The 16,754-nt window shown below is 47.9% G+C and overlaps 1 protein-coding gene across 3 annotated transcripts in view; it reads left to right on the forward strand.

The window, feature by feature from the left end:
- MON2 (MON2 homolog, regulator of endosome-to-Golgi trafficking) overlaps positions 1–16,754 on the forward strand; it is a 257,814-nt gene that overhangs the window by 94,661 nt on the left and 146,399 nt on the right. For all 3 annotated transcript variants that reach the window (XM_063927724.1, XM_063927725.1, XM_063927726.1), the window contains 2 exons: positions 2,857–3,083; positions 10,146–10,227. In XM_063927724.1, coding sequence (XP_063783794.1) covers positions 2,857–3,083; positions 10,146–10,227 — 309 coding nt within the window. The remainder of the gene's footprint in view (positions 1–2,856; positions 3,084–10,145; positions 10,228–16,754) is intronic.

Raw genomic sequence — 16,754 nt, forward strand, 5'->3', positions numbered from 1 at the left:
AGGCTGGTGTGGATAAGGGCTTATGTCGGGGTTCAGTTAAGGTCCATATTTCAGTTCTCTCAATTTTCTTCCAGAAGAAATTGGCAGTGTTGCCAGAAGTTCAGACCTTCTTGCAAGGGGTACTTCAAATTCAACCTCCTTTTGTGCCGCCCACGGCACCCTGGGATTTGAACGTAGTGTTGGAATTTCTGCAGTCCTCCTGGTTTGAAACTCTGATGACGATAGAAGACAAGTACCTCACGTGGAAGACGGTGATGTTATTGGCCCTGGCCTCTGCTGGGCGTGTCTCGGAATTGGGGGCCTTGTCGTGTAAAAGCCCTTACTTGGTTTTTTTATGAGGACAGAGCAGAGCTCAGGACTAGGCAGCAGTTCCTGTCGAAGGTTGTCTCTGCGTTCCACTTAAATCAACCTATTGTGGTTCCGTCAAGTTCTGGCACTTCTGCTCCTCAGGAGATCAGAAAGACGGATTCCTTGTTCGTGCTATATGATGCGCAGAAGAAGGGTTGCACTGCTTCAAAGCAGTCCAATGCTCGTTGGCTTAGACTTACTATCCAACAGGCCTATGTGTCTGTGGCTTTACCTGTTCCTAAGTCTCTCAAGGCCCACTCTACAAGATCGGCTCTTCCTGGGCAGCTGCCCGTAGAGTCTCGTCCTTGCAACTATGCCGAGCTGCTACCTCGTCAGGGAAGAACACTTTTGTAAAGTTCTACGGGTTTGATACCCTGGCCAAAGAGGATTTCCAGTTTGGGCAGGCGGTGCTGCAGAAGTCTCCGCACAATCCCGCCCGTTCTGGAAGCTTTGGGACGTTCCCATCGTACTCAGGGGGTCATTCTGACCCGTTCGCACGCAGCGGTTTATCGCTGCAGTGCGAACGGGTCTGGAATGCGCATGCGTGTCGGCCGCAATGCGCGTGTGCGATGTTGCCTGGCGCCGGGTCGCCGGGTTACGTTGCGTCCTATGAAGAAAGCGGTCGCAGAGCCCACCGCAAGAAGATTGACAAGAAGAAGGCGTTCCTGGGCGGATCCGGAACATTGCCTGCCGTTTTCGGGGAGTGGTAAGGAAAACGCAGGCGTGTCCAGGAGAACAGAGGGTGGATGTCTGACCTCAAAGCCGGCGCCAGCATCGCAGAGATCGTCGCACAGGGTAAGTAGCTATAGGTCTGGTCTTGTTCTGCTTGAATTTTTTTACGCTTAGCAGGGCTGCACAAGCGATCGCAGCCCTGCTAAGCTAAAATACACTCCCCCATAGGCGTGTACTAGTTGATCGCAGCAGCAGCAAAAAAGTTGCTGGCTGCAATCAACTCGGAATGACCACCCAAGTCTCCCCAATATCCCTTATGGATGCTAGAGATTTTAATTACTTACCGGTAAATTCTTTTCTCGTAGTCCATAAGGGATATTGGACGCCTGCCTCAGTGCGTTGACTTTTCTGCAGGTTCTCTTTATTTGGTTACCTGTTCAGCTGTTGCTGTTTTGTTGCTGGTCGTTTTTATGTTAGTGGCGTGCTGGTGTGTAAATCTCACCACTCATTGGTGGTCATTCCGAGTTGTTCGCTCGCTGCAGTGCAGCGATCAAGGGGAAAAACTGCAAAAATGCGCATGGTACGCAGCGCGCATGCCCTAAGTACTTTCACACAAATCTTTGTAGATTTACACAAGCTCGAGCGACGTTTTTTCATCGCTCGAGTGATCGTAGTGTGATTGACAGGAAGTGGGTGTTTCTGGGTGGTAACTGGCCGTTTTCAGGGAGTGTGCTAAAAAACGCAGGCGTGCCAGGTAAAAACGCAGGAGTGGCTGGAGAAACGGGGGAGTGGCTGGCCGAACGCAGGGCGTGTTTGTGACGTCAAACCAGGAACTAGACGGACAGAGGTGATCGCAGTCTAGGAGTAGGTCTGGAGCTACTCAGAAACGGCAGGGAATTATTTAGTAGCAGTTCTGCTAATCTTTCGTTCGCTATTCTGCTAAGATAAGATACACTCCCAGAGGGCGGCGGCCTAGCGTTTGCAATGCTGCTAAAAGCAGCTAGCGAGCGAACAACTCGGAATGAGGGCCATTGTTGTTATGTTCCTTTTCTCAAGTATGTAATTTCTCCGGTTTTACCTATAACTGCCTGTGGTAGGGGGCATAGAGGGTAGGAGCCAGCACACCCAGTTGAAGAAGTTTAAAGTGCACCGGCTCCTTTGGACCCCATCTGTACCCCATCGTACTAAGTCTCCCCAATATCCCTTATGGACAATGAGAAAAGGATCTAATGGTAGGTAATTAAAATCATATATTTTTTTTCTTTTACTGTATTGGACTTTTCAATAAAGAATACACAATTTAAAAAAAAAAATCTAAGCCAAAATCACAGTGCAATTTTTTAATTTTTTTTGCACTATATTGCACACTATCTGGCTAGAGTGCAATATATATTGCACCGTGTGTACGCATTATATTGTATGTGATATAGTGTAGTGCGCACTCCCGCGGATTGTATCCGATGCTCGATGTCAGATGAACATGCAGATTAATTTTGGATAGATAGTACACTATCTGGTGCATATCGTACCGTGTGTATGTAACGTATGATATTGCATCCGATTTGCATCATCACAGTCACTCAGTGCACCCTAAAATTCTGCCCACCTCACCCTTAAGCCTTGCCCATTATGCAAATAAAGTGAGAGGCCATATCTTATGCTAAATCTATTGTTCTAAATCTTATGCTATATCTTACCGTGTGTATGCACTGTTTCGTTTGTTCAGGAGCTCAGGGAATTTCTTAACATATCCAAAATCTTACCGTGTGTACCCAGCCTAATATTCATATTGGTTTGTTGTGCATCATTTGTTACATACAGTATTTCTTTTTATAGTCTTGAAATGCTTGATAAGGTGGAGCCTCCTACCATCCCAGAGGGCTATGCTATGTCTGTAGCCTTTCACTGCCTATTAGATCTCGTGCGGGGTATAACTACAATGATTGAAGGAGAGATCGGACAGGCTGAAACAGATTCACAGATATCAGCAGAGGAACCTCTGTCACAAAGCAGTGATCCGAAAGACCTCAGAACTGTGTCTGATCAGCCCGAGGAAGAACCAGGTCATATATAATACTTTGTCATAACACAACCCCATCTTTATTTGTGTTTCATGTATTTGTATATATTTTTAATAAGTTAGGTGAGTTCATAACCTACTTCATAGGTTTATTTTTTAACATGGTACAAACAAATATTCTGCAGCCCAATAATCAGACATCTGCTTTCCGTATTCATCTTTCTCATGAAAGATTATATTTGTTTGGTTGTTGCTTATAACACATTTCAGTTTTGCATTGTTTTGTTAAATAAACTGGTCATGATGTGGCATCTTTGGAATAAATTAAATACTAAGGGGTATATTCAATTTCTTGGCGGAAAGACGTCAGTTTTCGACTTTTTTAGGTCAGAAGGGGTTTTGACCTATTCCGTATACCCCATTTCTCTGACGTCCTAAGTGGATGCTGGGGACTCCGTCAGGACCATGGGGATTAGCGGCTCCGCAGGAGACAGGGCACAAAACTAAAGCTTTAGGATCAGGTGGTGTGTACTGGCTCCTCCCCCTATGATCCTCCTCCAAGCCTCAGTTAGGTTTTTGTGCCCGTCCGAGCAGGGTGCAATCTAGTTGGCTCTCTTAAGGAGCTGCTTAGAAAAAGTTTTTAGGTTTCTTATTTTCAGTGAGTCCTGCTGGCAACAGGCTCACTGCATCGAGGGACTTAGGGGAGAGAAGTTCAACTCACCTGCGTGCAGGATGGATTGGCTTCTTAGGCTACTGGACACCATTAGCTCCAGAGGGAGTCGGAACACAGGTCTCACCCTGGGGTTCGTCCCGGAGCCGCGCCGCCGACCCCCCTTGCAGATGCTGAAGATTGAAGGTCCAGAAACCGGCGGCAGAAGGCTTTTCAGTCTTCATGAAGGTAGCGCACAGCACTGCAGCTGTGCGCCATTGTTGTCACACACTTCACACCAACGGTCACGGAGGGTGCAGGGCGTTGCTGGGGGCGCCCTGGGCAGCAATGTATAATACCTTATTCTGGCTAAAAATACATCACATATAGCCCCTGGAGGCTATATGGATGTATTTAACCCCTGCCAGGTCTCAGAAAAACGGGAGAAGAAGCCCGCCGAAAAGGGGGCGGGGCCTATTCTCCTCAGCACACAGCGCCATTTTCCCTCACAGAAATGCTGGTGGGAAGGCTCCCAGGCTCTCCCCTGCACTGCACTACAGAAACAGGGTTAAAACAGAGAGGGGGGGCACTTATTTGGCGATTATGTATATATATATTAAAATGCTATAAGGGAAAAACACTTACATAAAGGTTGTCCCTGTATAATATAGCGTTTTTGGTGTGTGCTGGCAAACTCTCCCTCTGTCTCCCCAAAGGGCTAGTGGGGTCCTGTCCTCTATCAGAGCATTCCCTGTGTGTGTGCTGTGTGTCGGTACTTGTGTGTCGACATGTATGAGGACGATGTTGGTGAGGAGGCGGAGCAATTGCCGGTAATGGTGATGTCACTCTCTAGGGAGTCGACACCGGAATGGATGGCTTATTTAAGGAATTACGTGATAATGTCAACACGCGGCAAGGTCGGTTGACGACATGAGACGGCCGGCAAACCAATTAGTACCTGTCCAGGCGTCAAAAACACCGTCAGGGGCGTTAAAACGTCCTTTTTACCTCAGTCGGTCGACACAGACACTGACTCCAGTGTCGACGGTGAAGAAACAAACGTATTTTCCTTTAGGGCCACACGTTACTTGTTAAGGGCAATGAATGAGATGTTACATATTTCTGATACTACAAGTACCACAAAAAAGGGTATTATGTGGAGTGTAAAAAAAAACTACATGTGGTTTTTCCTGAATCAGATAAATTAAATGAAGTGTGTGATGATGCGTGGGTTTCCCCCGATAGAAAATTATTGGCGGTATACCCTTTCCCGCCAGAAGTTATGGCGCGTTGGGAAACACACCTTAGGGTGGATAAGGCGCTCACACGCTTATAAAAACAAGTGGCGTTACCGTCTCCAGATACGGACGCCCTCAAGGAGCCAACTGATAGGAGGTTGGAAAATATCCTAAAAAGTATATACACACATACTGGTGTTATACTGCGACCAGCGATCGCCTCAGCCTGGATGGGCAGCGCTGGGGTGGCTTGGTCGGATTCCCTGACTGGAAATATTGATACCCTTGACAGGGACAGTATTTTATTGACTATAGAGCATTTAAAAGATGCATTTCTATATATGCGAAACTATGGCATCAAGAGTAAGTGCGATGTCCATATCTGCCAGACGATGTTTATGGACACGACAGTGGTCAGGTGATGCAGATTCCAAACGGCACATGGAAGTATTGCCGTATAAAGGGGAGGAGTTATTTGGGGTCGGTCCATCGGACCTGGTGGCCACGGCAACAGCTAGAAAATCCACCTTTTTTACCCCAAGTCACATCTCAGCAGAAAAAGACATAGTCTTTTCAGCCTCAGTCCTTTCGTCCCCATAATATCTGCCCAGGGATAGAGGTAAGGGAAGAAGACTGCAGCAGGCAGCCCATTCCCAGGAACAGAAGCCTTCCACCGCTTCTGCCAAGTCCTCAGCATGACGCTGGGGCCGTACAAACAGGTGCGGTGGGGGGTCGTCTCAAGAGTTTCAGCACGCAGTGGGCTCACTCGCAAGTGGACCCCTGGATCCTACAAGTAGTATCCCAGGGGTACAGATTGGAAATTCGAGACGTCTCCCCCTCGCAAGTTCCTGAAGTTTGCTTTACCAACGTCTACCTCCGACAGGGAGGCAGTATTGGAAACAATTCACAAGCTGTATTCCCAGCAGGTGATAATCAAAGTACCCCTCCTACAACAAGTAAAGGGGTATTATTCCACACTATATTGTGGTACTGAAGCCAGACGGCTCGGTGAGACCTATTCTAAATGGAGTCACTCAGAGCAGTGATAGCGAACCAGGAAGAGGGGGACTATATGGTGTCCCTGGACATCAAGGATGCTTACCTCCATGTCCAAATTTGCCCTTCTCACAAAGGGTACCTCAGGTTCGTGGTACAAAACTGTCACTATCAGTTTCAGACGCTGCCGTTTGGATTGTCCACGGCACCCCGGGTCTTTACCAAGGTAATGGCCGAAATGATGATTCTTCTTCGAAGAAAAGGCGTCTTAATTATCCCTTACTTGGACGATCTCCTGATAAGGGCAAGGTCCAGAGAACAGTTGGAGGTCTGAGTAGCACTATCTCAAGTAGTTCTACGACAGCACGGGTGGATTCTAAATATTCCAAAATCGCAGCTGTCTCCGACGACACGTCTGCTGTCCCTAGGGATGATTCTGGACACAGTCCAGAAAAAGGTGTTTCTCCCGGAGGAGAAAGCCAGGGAGTTATCCGAGCTAGTCAGGAACCTCCAAAAACCAGGAAAAGTGTCAGTGCATCATTGCACAAGGGTCCTGGGAAAAATGGTGGCTTCTTACGAAGCGATTCCATTCGGCAGATTTCACGCAAGAACTTTTCAGTGGGATCTGCTGGACAAATGGTCCGGATCGCATCTTCAGATGCATCAGCGGATAACCCTGTCTCCAAGGACAAGGGTGTCTCTTCTGTGGTGGCTGCAGAGTGCTCATCTACTAAAGGGCCACAGTTATGCATTCAGGACTGGGTCCTGGTGACCACGGATTCCAGCTTGAAAGGCTGGGGAGCAGTCACACAGGGAAAAAATTTCCAGGGAGTGTGATCAAGTCTGGGGACTTCTCTCCGCATAAATATACTGGAGCTAAGAGCAATTTACAATACTCTACGCTTAGCAAGACCTCTGCTTCAAGGTCAGCCGGTATTGATCCAGTGGGACAACATCACGGCAGTCGCCCACGTAAACAGACAGGGCGGCACAAGAAGCAGGAGGACAATGGCAGAAACTGCAAGGATTCTTCGCTGGGCGGAAAATCATGTGATAGCACTGTCAGCAGTTTTCATTCCGGGAGTGGACAACTGGGAAGCAGACTTCCTCAGCTCGACCTCCACCCGGGAGAGTGGGGACTTCATCGAGAAGTTTTTTCCACATGATTGTGCACCGTTGGGAAAGACCAAAGGTGGACATGATGGCGTCCCGCCTGAACAAAAAACTGGACAGGTATTGCGCCAGGTCAAGAGACCCTCAGGCAATAGCTGTGGACGTTCTGGTAACACCAGGGGTGTACCAGTCGGTGTATGTGTTCCCTCCTCTGTTTCTCATACCAAAGGTACTGAGAATTATAAGACGTAGAGGAGTAAGAACTATGGGGGTAATTCCAAGTTGATCGCAGCAGGATTTTTTTTAGCAATTGGGCAAAACCATGTGCACTGCAGGGGAGGCAGATGTAACATTTGCAGAGAGAGTTAGATTTGGGTGGGTTATTTTGTTTCTGTGCAGGTTAAATACTGGCTGCTTTATTTTCACACTGCAAATTAGATTGCAGATTGAACACACCCCACCCAAATCTAACTCTCTCTGCACATGTTATATCTGCCTCCCCTGCAGTGCACATGGTTTTTCCCAATTGCTATCAAAAATCCTGCTGCGATCAACTTGGAATTACCCCCTATACTCGTGGCTCCGGATGGGCCAAGAAGGACTTGGTACCCGGAACTTCAAGAGATGCTCACAGAGGACTCAGGGCCTCTGCCGATAAGAAGGGACTTGTTTCAGCAAGTACCATGTCTGTTCCAAGACTTACCGCGGCTGCGTTTGACGGCATGGCGGTTGAACGCCGGATCCTAAGGGAAAAAGGCATTCCGGAAGAGGTCATTCCTACCCTGGTCAAAGCCAGGAAGGAGGTGACCGCACAACATTATCACCACATGTGGCGAAAATATGTTGCGTGGTGTGAGGCCAGGAAGGCCCCACGAAGAAATTTCAACTCGGTCGATTCCTGCATTTCCTGCAAACAGGAGTGTCTATGGGCCTCAAATTGGGGTCCATTAAGGTTCAAATTTCGGCCCTGTCGATTTTCTTCCAGAAAGAATTGGCTTCAGTTCCTGAAGTCCAGAAATTTGACAAGGGAGTACTGCATATACAACCCCCTTTTGTGCCTCCAGTGGCACTGTGGGATCTCAACGTAGTCCTGGGATTCCTCAAATCACGTTGGTTTAAACCACTCAAATCTGTGGATTTGAAATATCTCACATGGAAAGTGACCATGATGTTGGCCCTGGCCTCGGCCAGGCGAGTGTCAGAATTGGCGGCTTTGTCTCACAAAAGCCCATATCTGATTGTCCATTCGGACAGGGCAGAGCTGCGGACTCGTCCCCAGTTTCTCCCTAAGTTGGTGTCAGCGTTTCATCTGAACCAGCTTATTGTGGTACCTGCGGCTACTAGAGACTTGGAGGACTCCAAGTTGCTAGATGTTGTCAGGGCCCTGAAAATATAGATTTCCAGGACGGCTGGAGTCAGGAAAACTGACTTGCTGTTATCCTGTATGCACCCAAAAAACTGGGTGCTCTTGCTTCTAAGCAGACGATTGCTAGTTGAATGTGTAGTACAATTCAGCTTGCACATTCTGTGGCAGGACTGCCACAGCCAAAATATATAAATGCCCATTCCACAAGGAAGGTGGGCTCATCTTGGGCGACTGCCCGAGGGGTCTCGGCTTTACAACTTTGCCGAGCTGCTACTTGGTCAGGGGCACACCCTGGCTGAGGAGGACCTGGAGTTCTCTCACTCGGTGCTGCAGAGTCATCCGCACTCTCCCGCCCGTTTGGGAGCTTTGGTATAATCCCCATGGTCCTGACGGAGTCCCCAGCATCCACTTAGGACGTCAGAGAAAATAAGATTTTACTTACCGATAAATCTATTTCTCATAGTCCGTAGTGGATGCTGGGCGCCCATCCCAAGTGCGGATTGTCTGCAATACTTGTACATAGTTGTTGTTACAAAAAAATCGGGTTGTTATTGTTGTGAGCCGTCTGTTCAGAGGCTCCTACATTTGTCATACTGTTAACTGGGTTCAGATCACAAGTTATACGGTGTGATTGGTGTGGCTGGTATGAGTCTTACCCGGGATTCAATATCCTTCCTTATTGTGTACGCTCGTCCGGGCACAGTATCCTAACTGAGGCTTGGAGGAGGGTCATAGGGGGAGGAGCCAGTACACACCACCTGATCCTAAAGCTTTAGTTTTGTGCCCTGTCTCCTGCGGAGCCGCTAATCCCCATGGTCCTGACGGAGTCCCCAGCATCCACTACGGACTACGAGAAATAGATTTATCGGTAAGTAAAATCTTATTTTTTTTCCGACAAGTCGGTCATTTCAACTTGTCGGAAAGCACGTGGATCGGCGGAATAGCCGCCGATCTGCGTGCTTCTGTTAGGAACAGGGCCAAATTCGCCAACTTTTGGCCCCATTTCTGACAATCTCAATCCAACTTTAAAAAAGTCAGATTGAAGAGATGGGACGGGGGAGCGGGGATAGGCGCAGCAGGGCATAGTTACCTCTATAGCAGGTCGTCCCCCTGGCCAGGCTCCTCTCTCCCGCAGCGCTCACCGGCTGGCACTGGGCGTCCCATCTGCCAGGCTACTCTTTCCCGCATCGCTCCCCGGCTGGCACTGTACATCCCCCATGCCAGGCTCCTCTCTCCCGCAGTGCTCCCCGGCCATCACTGACAGCAGCAATAGGACGGGATACGGTCAAATCCGACAGTCGGGTTTGGCCGTTAATTGAATAGGTCCTGTCGGAATGTATCCAACTTTAATTGAATATACCCCTAAAGGTGTGCATATGTAATATTAACTTCGATAAAAAAATGTAGTTTTATATTCAGAAAATAAGACTTAATGCATTAAAAATTACAATTGATTGGAGGTAATTTTCAGAATGCTTATCCAACTTTAGATCCCCCATCTTTGATTTTTCCTAGTGTACCTAGATTTCTGCCAAGACACGTGTATTTACAGAGGACGATGGCTTTGGTTGTGGAATTTTGTGTATTTGGAGATGGAAGGAATTTGGTAGAATAAAGGTTCAGAAGCATTTAGCGGTTTTGGTTTTCTTTTTATAAGTATAGAATGTTTTAGATACATTTTTGCTATAAATGTTTATTGCTAAAATCTTATTTTATGATGTATTTTCTGTTTCTTCCTTTCAGTTGGTAGAACGGTTTGGGAGGAGATGATCAACGCCTGCTGGTGTGGCCTTCTTGCTGCTCTCTCCCTGCTTCTAGATGCAAGGTTAGGTATACGTCTGTACAGTGGTAGATGACAACTTGCACATGGGTACACACTAGCTGATATATCGACTGTTCAGTTGAATGGCTGAAATATCGTGGGTGCATCAGTGGGTGTGTACCAGCGATATGTCTGTGAACAACGTTATTCAGACATATCATGTCGGCTGTGCAGTACAGCTGATGGCTGCTATATCTGCAGATATCTGCGTCAGCTGACCGCCTGTACACTTGCTGCAGAGGCAGCAGGTGACTGACATCACAGCTGGGCGGCCACATGTAGATGCCTGTCCAGTTGTGATGTCAGGCATGACACATCAGTCCGACAATTGGTAAGAGTGTATGAACTTACCAATTGTCGCATAAGTTGACGGATCCGTCGTCCTAATGTGTACCCAACATAGAGCACAAATTAGGCCCCAAATTGGTTCTTTAGTCTGGTGACTAATGAATAGCAGGCTTGCAGTCTGGAAGCTAGGACATGGCAGACCGACAACCTAGGGCAAAGATCCTGAAAACCTACAGTATTTCAACCCCTTGCGATATACTCTAGGGCATCTTGGAGCTGTTTGTAACATGTATTAAGTAGTAGGGGTCATTTTATTTATTTATTCGGGGGGGGGGGGGGGGGTGATTAACAAGTAATATGGGGCATAATTCAGACAAGATCGTAGATGTACTAAATTTAGCACATCTACGATCAGTTTCTCTGACATGTGGGTACAGGGCTAACCCGCCCTGCATGTCAGGCACCCTCCCCCGCTAGCGTGCAAAAGCATCATACAGCGGCAGTGCTTTTGCACCCGCTGAGTAGCTCCCAGCCAGCGAAGCTCCTGCGTGCTAGCAGGCGGCTACCCGCCGTGTCCCGGGTCGCAGCGGCTGCGTGTGACGTCACGCAGCCACCGCGGCCCGCCCCTGCAATGATCCAGACACGCCTATCATTGCAGTGGTAAACTGCTAGTTACTCATGTCTCTTAAGGCCTCCATACATCAGGACTTGTGATGCCCTGATTCCCGGACCTTCTGATGATCATAGATTCGTTGGTGGATCGGGGAAATTAAACATGTTAAAAATACCAGATTCCACCATCCTGACCGTAAACGGTTGGGATCTGGATTTTTAAACATGTATAATATTCTCCATCCCCCGACCCAGCCATCAGGGGATTGGGCCATTACTCCAATACATCTCTGATGTATGGGGGCCATTACACTGGATAAATAAATTCAAATCTGTGTGTCTGTAACTTAACCTTCAGTTAACATTCAACTTCTTTTCTCCTGTATTTGAATTACTGTGTGCTGTATTGTTTTGTATTTTTCTCTAGCATCCATTAGGGATATTGGGGAAAACTAGTACGATGGGGTATAGACGGGGTCCAAAGGAGCCAGTGCACTTTAAATTTCTTCAACTGGGTGTGCTGGCTCCTCCCCTCTATGCCCCCTCCCACAGGCAGTTTAGAAAAAAGGGCCCTCAGGTGAGGATGCACACTCTGCAGCTCCAGAGTTTTTTCTTCATTTCCTTTTAAACTTTTATTATTTTTGGTATGCTGTCTTGGCAACAGCATACCTGCACCGTGGGAGTTAGGGGAGGAGACGGTCACCGGCCTTACGAGGTGCAGAGCCGCTTCCCCGCTGCAGGACCACCGTCCTGAGGGGTTGTTGTTCAGCTGTCACAGCCGCAGTACGCTGCACACCCCTGACGAAGCCTGAAGATGACATCGGTGGTGAGTACAAACTGGGGGCCCTTGATAGGGGGACCCCCCAGTTCAAAGTGCGGCTGACCACGGGCGCGGCGTACAGGACCCTCCGGGGGGGGTCCCACTAAGATCCCCTGTGTAGAACTGGCACAAAAGGCTTGACTAGCACTTGTGTGATGTTTTAGGCTAACGAGGAGACTTTACCAGTATAATATATATATATATCTAACTCCGGCGCCATTGGAGGGGGTGGAGCTACCTCAGAGCGAGACCTGAGGCGTTTTGTCACCTTCTTCTGCTTACTGCAGCCATAAACAGCACACACAGCGCTTCCTGACTCCTCAGCCACGCTGGATATCTGGTACAGGTTGTAACAAAGGGTGAGAGACACTTGTGTACACTATCCTGATCCTATTTAGGACTAAAATTGTTGTGTGTTTACTGTATTTTAGGGAGATGACCGCCTCACTGGGTCAGTGCAGCTCAGGGTGTGCTGGTGTACTTCTCTCTCTGTGTTTCCTCTCGCATATAGTAGGGCAGGCTTGCTTTATAAATGAAAAAAGAGAATGTGAGACAGCGCTAATTACTTTGACATCTTTTTATATAATTAAAACACAATTTCACAACATCACATATAAATACCGGCCAGTATTCTTTAAAATATGCATATAATCTAGTTAACTTCTAGGGAAATCAATATAGCTTAACCCTTTATGGAGCTACTGAATCTAACACTATTTTATACAATAGAGCTGCAGTGTTATATTGCAGAGGTAACACTCTATCCTTTCTGGAGGCAAATGGATCGATGTAATTTGCAAATTAAAGTCCCACTGTAGATAATTCCAACACAGTTCTTTATGGGTACAGCATGCATCTCTACCAATCAATTCAAAGGTGATATGCAGTTCTTAATACGTGCCAAGCCAGGGTGAGGATGTTATGCGTGTTAATAGAAAGCAAATCCTCCCAGTACTTGAATGACATATACCAAATGAGCTGCTAGTTGGTTTATAGACAGTTCTTTTAGGTGCACCATGCAAAGCACCAATTACCTCTCACAGCTGCTCCTCTCACTTGTGGCTCTGCCTGTGTTCTCAGGCTGCAGTGTGGAGTGTGTGTCACTGACACTGAGGAAGCTGCCGATGCTAATTAGGAGGCGGAGAAACGCGTTTGTCACGAGCAAGACATCCGGGAGAGAGATATCACCACTTTTGCAGCATTGTCTGCTAAGCCGGCCTGCGCACATTCAATACAATACCCCAGTGCTAAGGGGGAATACAACGGACTCCATGTCATTCAAGTACTGGAAGGATTTGCTTTCTATTAATACGCATAACATCCTCACCCTGGCTTGGCACGTATTAAGAACTGCATATCACCTTTGAATTGATTGGTAGAGGTGCATGCTGTACCCATAAAGAACTGTGTTGGAATTATCTATAGTGGGACTTTAATTTGCAAATTACATCGATCCATTTGCCTCCAGAAAGGATAGAGTGTTAACTCTGCAATATAACACTGCAGCTCTATTGTATAAAATAGTGTTAGATTCAGTAGCTCCATAAAGGGTTAAGCTATATTGATTTCCCTAGAAGTTAACTAGATTATATGCATATTTTAAAGAATACTGGCCGGTATTTATATATTTATATGTGATGTTGTGAAATTGTGTTTTAATTATATAAAAAGATGTCAAAGTAATTAGCGCTGTCTCACATTCTCTTTTTTCTGTTATCAAATTTGGGGGAATTGGAACTTAATCCCCGAGACTAGCTGCTAATACTTTGAGGGCGGTGGCGCCAGGTGTATACAGTTTTTGTATTGCTTTATAACTGTCTGTGTGTATGTGTATGTTATTGTGCTTACTGTGAAACGTGGGTAAACACAAGCTGTGCAGTGTATGTCACACCAGATTCTCTCCATTATTTACTGATTCTGTTTCATTGGAACAATGCAGTCAATCTTCATAAATCAAGGAAGGGGCTGGGGGAGAGGGTCCAGAGCCCCACTGGTTAGGGTCTCTTAAGATTATGATGCCTGATATGTCATCTCAGCTCACTGCTAATGTGCAGAAAACTTGGCTGCTACAACAAGTTTTTGCTGATTTAGCTGCTAGGGCAGATGCACATTCCCCCCCCCCCCCTCCCTCTCATGCAGGACCACAGAAGCGTGGGCTACCTGCTCTACTGTCTGATACAGATGATGATATACAGCTGGATGGGGATGACCTGGATCCCGTTAGTGGGGATCCCGATTCTGCTCAGGGTATTGAACCCCTCATTTTGGCTATAAGGCACGTGTTAAAGCTCCCTCTAGATGACGCTGCACCACAGCAGTCATTTTTCTTTGTAAGCCTAATGAAACTTTCCCTGACTCTACAGAGTTAGATGACTTATTAAAACAGGCCTGGAAAAATCCAGACAAAAAATTCCAAGTGTCCAAAAATTTTTTGCGCACTTTCCCATTTGCTCCTGAAAGTAGAACATTTTGGGAGTAACCCCTTGGGGTGGATATCTCAGTCTCTCGCCTGTTTAGAAAGTGGTGCTGCCTGCTCCAGGCTCCTTTACCATGAAGGATCCTGGGAATAAGAAGATAGAGACTACACTATAGTCTGTATACACAGCAGCCGGTATATCACAAAGACCGGTCATTGCGGGTTGCTGGATGACCCATGCCATTCATTCCTGGGCCACTCAAATTCAGTGGGGCCTCTCGGGAGATATGCCCTTGGTTACTGTGGTAACCCACCTGAAGCACATTCAGGACACTACCCGTGTCCTCTGTGATTCCTTCAAGGAGATGGGGTACATTAATGCTCTGAATTCTGCCATGGCAGTGTCTGTGCGCAGAGCCTTGTGGTTGCATCAGTGGATTACGGATGCAGAATCCAAACGTAGTGTGGAATCCCTCCCCTTTTCTGGGGATTGGCTGTTTGGGGTTGAATAGGATACCTGCATTTCCAAAGGCTCGGCTGGAAAATCCACATTTCTCCCCTCTGGGGCCCCGCTGGCGAGACTCTCCTCTCTGTCCAGTCCTTTCGGTCTCACAGATTTTGATTAAAGGCCAGAGGTGCCTCCAATGCGGCTAGCAGCACCAGAGGTAAGTCCAGAAAACCTGCAAGCACCAGTTCTCAGGAACAGTCCACCGGTTCTGCTTCCACTAATGCCTCAGCATGACGGTGCTCACCCCGAGGGGATCTCGAGGTGGGAGCTCCGACTGTGTCATTTCAGCCGCGTCTGGGAGACTTCCTGCCAGGATACCTGGGTCAGAGAGGTCGTTTCTCAGGGCTACAAGCTGGAGTTCGACAGTACTCCCTCGCCCCCACCCCCACCCCTCCAACGATTTATCAGCTTTGGAGGCTGTGCAAGTTACGTTGCAACAGGCTATCCGAAAGTTGGTTTAGTCCCACGTCATTGTTCCAGTACCACTACTGCAACGCGACAAGGGGTTTTACTCAAACCTGTTTGTGGTGCTGAAGCCGGACGGTTCGGTCAGACCCATTCTGAATCTGAAATCCTTGAATCCTTATTTGAGGGTGTTCAGGTTCAAAATGGAATCCCTGCGAGCAGAGATTGCGGGCCTGGAAGAACAGGAATTTATAGTCTCCTTGGAGATCAAGGACGCCTATCTATATATTCCGATTTGGCTGCCTCATCAGGCGTGCCTGCAGTTTGCCCTGCTGGACGATCACTTCCAATTCTAGGCACAGCCCTTCGCTTGTCTACAGCCCCGAGGGTATTCACGAAGGTGATGGCGGAGATGATGCTTCAACTCCAGGTCCAGGGGGTCAATGTGGTCCCTTATCTGGATGATCTTCTGATAAAGGCAAGATCCAGGGAGCTTTAGTTGCTCCATATCGACCGTACCATCCATCTTCTGTCAGACCATGGGTGGATCCTCAACTTACAGAAGTCCCACCTGGAGCCAACTCAGAGGCTCCTGTTCCTGGGGATGTTGCTGGATACTGTGGCCCAGAAGGTGTTTCTACCAGAGGACAAGGCGAAAACATTTCAGGAGATGGTCCGCATGGTGCTCCGACCTACTCGAGTGTCCGTACATCTTTGCATAAGATTGTTTGGAAAGATGTTTGCCTCATACGAGGCGATCCAGTATGGGAGGTTCCATGCCAGAACATTTCAGTTGGATCTCCTGAGCAAGTGGTCCGGCTCACATCTACAGATGCACCGGGTGATTCAGCTGTCACCTCAGGCCAGGATTTCTCTCCTGTGGTGGCTACAGTCCTCCAATCTCCTAGAAGACCGGAGTTTCGGGATTCAGGATTGGACCCTCCTCATGCTGAATGCTAGTCTGAGAGGATGGGGAGCTGTCAACCAAGGGGCACAGTTCCAGGGCAGGTGGTTAGCCCACGAAAGCCTCCTTCCAATCAACATTCTGTAACTTCGGGCGATCTACAATGCTCTGCTTCAAGCCTCTCCTCTGCTCAAGGATCACGCAATCCAGGTACAGTGGGACAACGCCACGGCGGTGGTGTATATCAATCGACAAGGAGGGACAAAAAGAGCCTGCATGGGAGAGGTGTCGAAGATACTCCTCTGGGCGGAAAGAAATGCAAGAGCCATGTCAGCAATCTTCATTCCGGGTGTGGACAACTGGGAGGCGGACTTCCTGATTCGTCACGATCTCCACCCAGAGGAGGGGGGGCTCCACAATCTGGTGTTCCAGCAGATCATTGACCGGTGGGGTTGCCCACAAATAGACATGATAGCTTATTCTCAACAAGAAACTTCCCTGGTATTGCTCACGAACCAGGGACCCTCAGGCGAGGGCAGTGGACGCACTGGCATCGCCTTGGCCATACTGGCTGGTC

This window comes from Pseudophryne corroboree, chromosome 6, assembly GCF_028390025.1.
Source record: "Pseudophryne corroboree isolate aPseCor3 chromosome 6, aPseCor3.hap2, whole genome shotgun sequence".
NCBI classification, from domain to species: Eukaryota; Metazoa; Chordata; class Amphibia; order Anura; family Myobatrachidae; genus Pseudophryne; species Pseudophryne corroboree.